The 3,533-nt window shown below is 33.2% G+C and overlaps 1 protein-coding gene across 1 annotated transcript; it reads right to left on the reverse strand.

Moving 5' to 3' along the window:
- Positions 1 to 1,511: 1,511 nt before the first annotated feature.
- On the reverse strand, positions 1,512 to 3,213 carry LOC105315602 (uncharacterized; the record flags this gene model as incomplete). Its single annotated transcript, XM_020006739.1, has 2 exons — positions 3,033 to 3,213; positions 1,512 to 2,925 (listed from the first exon to the last, which is right to left on the reverse strand). Coding segments are annotated over exons 1-2 (1,595 nt in total), but the record flags the coding sequence as incomplete, so codon positions are not given.
- Positions 3,214 to 3,533: the final 320 nt, after the last annotated feature.

Consider the following 3,533-nt stretch of genomic DNA (forward strand, 5'->3'; position numbering starts at 1 on the left):
ATGGTGTATCAGTTTATGTGTGTGGTTTATAGCTCCTCATGAAAATAGTTACTGGATTACACCAATAACACTGAATATTGTTATTGGTTGTTTGACATTATAGTAATATTTATTATACAAAATACACAATATTTAATCAACTAACAGTACATTTGTACTTCCGGTTAAGCTATATGTTACAATATACATAGCTCTACTTGGTATTCCATAAGTTCAACCGGAATTAAATGATGTAGATCTATTACTAGAGATTTAAAGAAAATTAACAAATCTATACTAATCATATTTTTTGTTTTTTATCTTTACCTTTATCCTTTCTCATTATTGATGAATTCAAATAAAACCATCATTGCATGTAGACTACACAGCTTTTCTCACATTCAAAATGCATGGATACCAACAAAAGCTTACTTATATATAAAATACCCAGCAATGTACACATGCATTGGCAATTAAACTCCTAGGCTACTTTTACTTCTTTAACTTACTAGAAAATAAACACATTTTAGCTTATAGTTATTAAGAGAGGTAAGAATTAAGAGAGAGGTAGGTAGGGGAAGGAGGGAGAGAAGCTAGGATAAGGAACATAAATTCAATCAGGCCATTTGCGTTTCCAGGAATGAAAATTAATAACTCAAAATTAGCTCAAACTTTTACATTTTGTTGCTAATGTGATTGGAAACCAAACAAAACTCTATTTACATGATTTTAATGAGGCAGAGTATGATGGTAAAGTGACGACAATAGATTCATATCATCCATTAGCACTGGCAATCATTAAAGCATTTAAGAGTAACTTTCTTTTAAAAAGAAACCAATGTGTGTGCATTACAGAACTGAACTAAATTGTAATTATTAACCACATTTATACACACAACTAATAATAACTAATAACAGTAATAATAAGATAAATGATAAAACAATAATGTAATGAGAATACAACAATGCTATTATAGTGTAGTGTGACATGTGTGTGTGTGTGCAGAATACTGTAATGTATGCATCTAATAAAACTATAACGTTAACTTCAACATCACTTCTTATCTGTCAACTCCTCTATTCCTGAATCTAAAGTTAAAGTAGAAGGAAAAGTTCTTGAACTACTATTATCTGATACTGTATGACGTCCACTGGATACTGTTCTGTGAGACTCAAATGAATAAACACTAGCAGCATCATCTTCTTTTAAATTGCCTTTTTTTACAGCTTTCGATTTCAATAATAACTGAACTATTTCATCATGTCTGGCAAGCGTTAAAGCAGTGATAAATGTACCATCATTCCTTTGAACATTAGGATCAACTTGTTCCTTTAACAACAGTTCAACTATTTTAGTATGGCCATTTTTACAAGCCAACATTAAAGCATTCATTCCATCATTCCTTTGAACATTAGGATTAACCTTTTTCTTCAGCAAAAGTTTAACTATTTGAATGTGACCATTTTGACAAGCCAACATAAAAGCATTAGCTCCATCTTTCATTTGAACATTAGGATCAACCTGTTCCTTCAGCAAAAATTTAACTATTTGAGTGTGACCACTTTTACAAGCCAACATAAAAGCATTTGCTCCATCTTCTCGTTGACAATTATAATCAACTCTTTTACTAATCAATAGCTCAACAATCTCATAGTTACCATGGTAACTAGCAATCATTACAGCATTTGATCTATCTGATGTCTTCAGGTGAGGATTAGCATTAGCTTGTAGTAACATGTGAATGATTGAAATGTGATTATGTTCATTTGCTATCATTAGTGCAGTCCATCCTTTATTGTCCTCAATGTCAACATTAGCTCCAGCAGACAGTAAACTGTGTACTGTGTCCTCGTGTCCTCTTTTACAAGCTAACATCAGTGCTGTCTCTCCTTCTTTATTAGTATCATCAATACAACCTAGTTGAAGGAGAAGCTCTACTGCTTCATTATTGCCAGCTGTGACTGCATTAACAAGAGCTAGTTCAAAGGTGAAGTTCATATTCTCATCTTCTTGAAAGACAGGATGATCATTAATGTATAAACTAAATATGCCAATGAGATGCATAAACTGCAACTTCTTTCTTGTATAATCTATTAGACTGTCAGTTGTGTAACCATGTACAAAATATTCAAGGTTGACATATTCAGAAGTTATACATATTGTAATATATTTCATTATTGACTGCTGATGTCCAACTGGGAGTAAGTTATGGATCAGTAGAGAGAGTCCATTCATTTTGCTACTTTCCCATTGATTATGAAGCTTTATTGAAATCATTCGCATATTTGATGTATCTGGTATGTGTCCTTGATATATTATTGGTAATGACTCATGAAGGTCTTCTACTTGAGCTGAAAGTTGAAGTTCGTCTGCTCTGATCTTGTAAGTTTTTAATTCGCTAACAATACTTAACTCCTTGACACCAAATTTGAAATCTTGTAGGAAAATATCACTCATTTCCACTATCAGACTGCAGTCAATAAAATCATAAAATAGGTCGATAGTTCTAAAAATTTCATCTAACGATATACTTGTTAGTTTGTCATTCCAATGCATGTGAGTCTCCAACCATGTAGTGAATGTTTGTAACATGTCAGAATCATTCTTAATTTTTTCCTCAAGACCTAATTGTACATGCATTACTAAACTGGAGAATTCTATGTTAAGGTCAATTATTGCATGCAATATCTCCTTTTCGTAAACTGCTGTTAATGTTTCAAGCATTAATTCTGCCTGTGATGATTGTCTGGTAGTGGCATCAGCATAACTACATTTTTGCAAGTTTTCTCTAATATACTGTGCAAAAATGCTGTTTTCTTTTGTCTTGCTCAATGCATTAATCACATCAGCCCATGTTGCTTTAGGAGCCTTCTTCAACCATTTTGAGTACAATGCTAACTTTCTGTCATCAATTGTTACACTTTGAGCTTCAATCTTTGAAATATCTGAATAGTAATTCCTGGTAAACCAAGACCAAATGGTTTCCAGTCCACAAGTGGTTCAAGCCATTGAGTTAATAATGAAATATCAGGTCGATCATCAATCATAGGACCAGGATTGAGTTCAGAAATATCTGGTACATTATTAGTTTCCTTAATGTTATAATTGGCACCAGCAGAAACCAAAGTCTCCATAATATTCTTGTGTTCCTTTTCACATGCCAGCACTAGTGTCGTCTCGCCTTCTTCATGTGATGTCTTCAGGTGAGGATTAGCATTAGCTTGTAATAACATGTGGATGATTGCATTGTGATTATGTTTACTTGCTATCATTAGTGCAGTCGATCCATTAATGTCCTGAATGTCAACATTAGCTCCAGCAGACAGTAAACTGTGTACAATGTCCTCATGTCCTCTTTCACAAGCTAACATTAGTGCTGTCTTGCCTTCTTCATTAGTATGATCAATATTAACAGTTTCTAGTTGAAGAACAAACTCTACTGCTTCGTTATTACCAGCTGTGACTGCCTCAAGGAGAGCTAGTTCANAGGTGAAGTTCATATTCTCATCTTCTTGAAAAACAGGATGGTCATTAATGTATAAACTAAATATAC

The sequence above is a fragment of the Amphimedon queenslandica genome, unplaced genomic scaffold (assembly GCF_000090795.2).
Source record: "Amphimedon queenslandica unplaced genomic scaffold, v1.1 AMPQUscaffold_9322_Cont18691, whole genome shotgun sequence".
Classification (NCBI taxonomy): Eukaryota; Metazoa; Porifera; class Demospongiae; order Haplosclerida; family Niphatidae; genus Amphimedon; species Amphimedon queenslandica.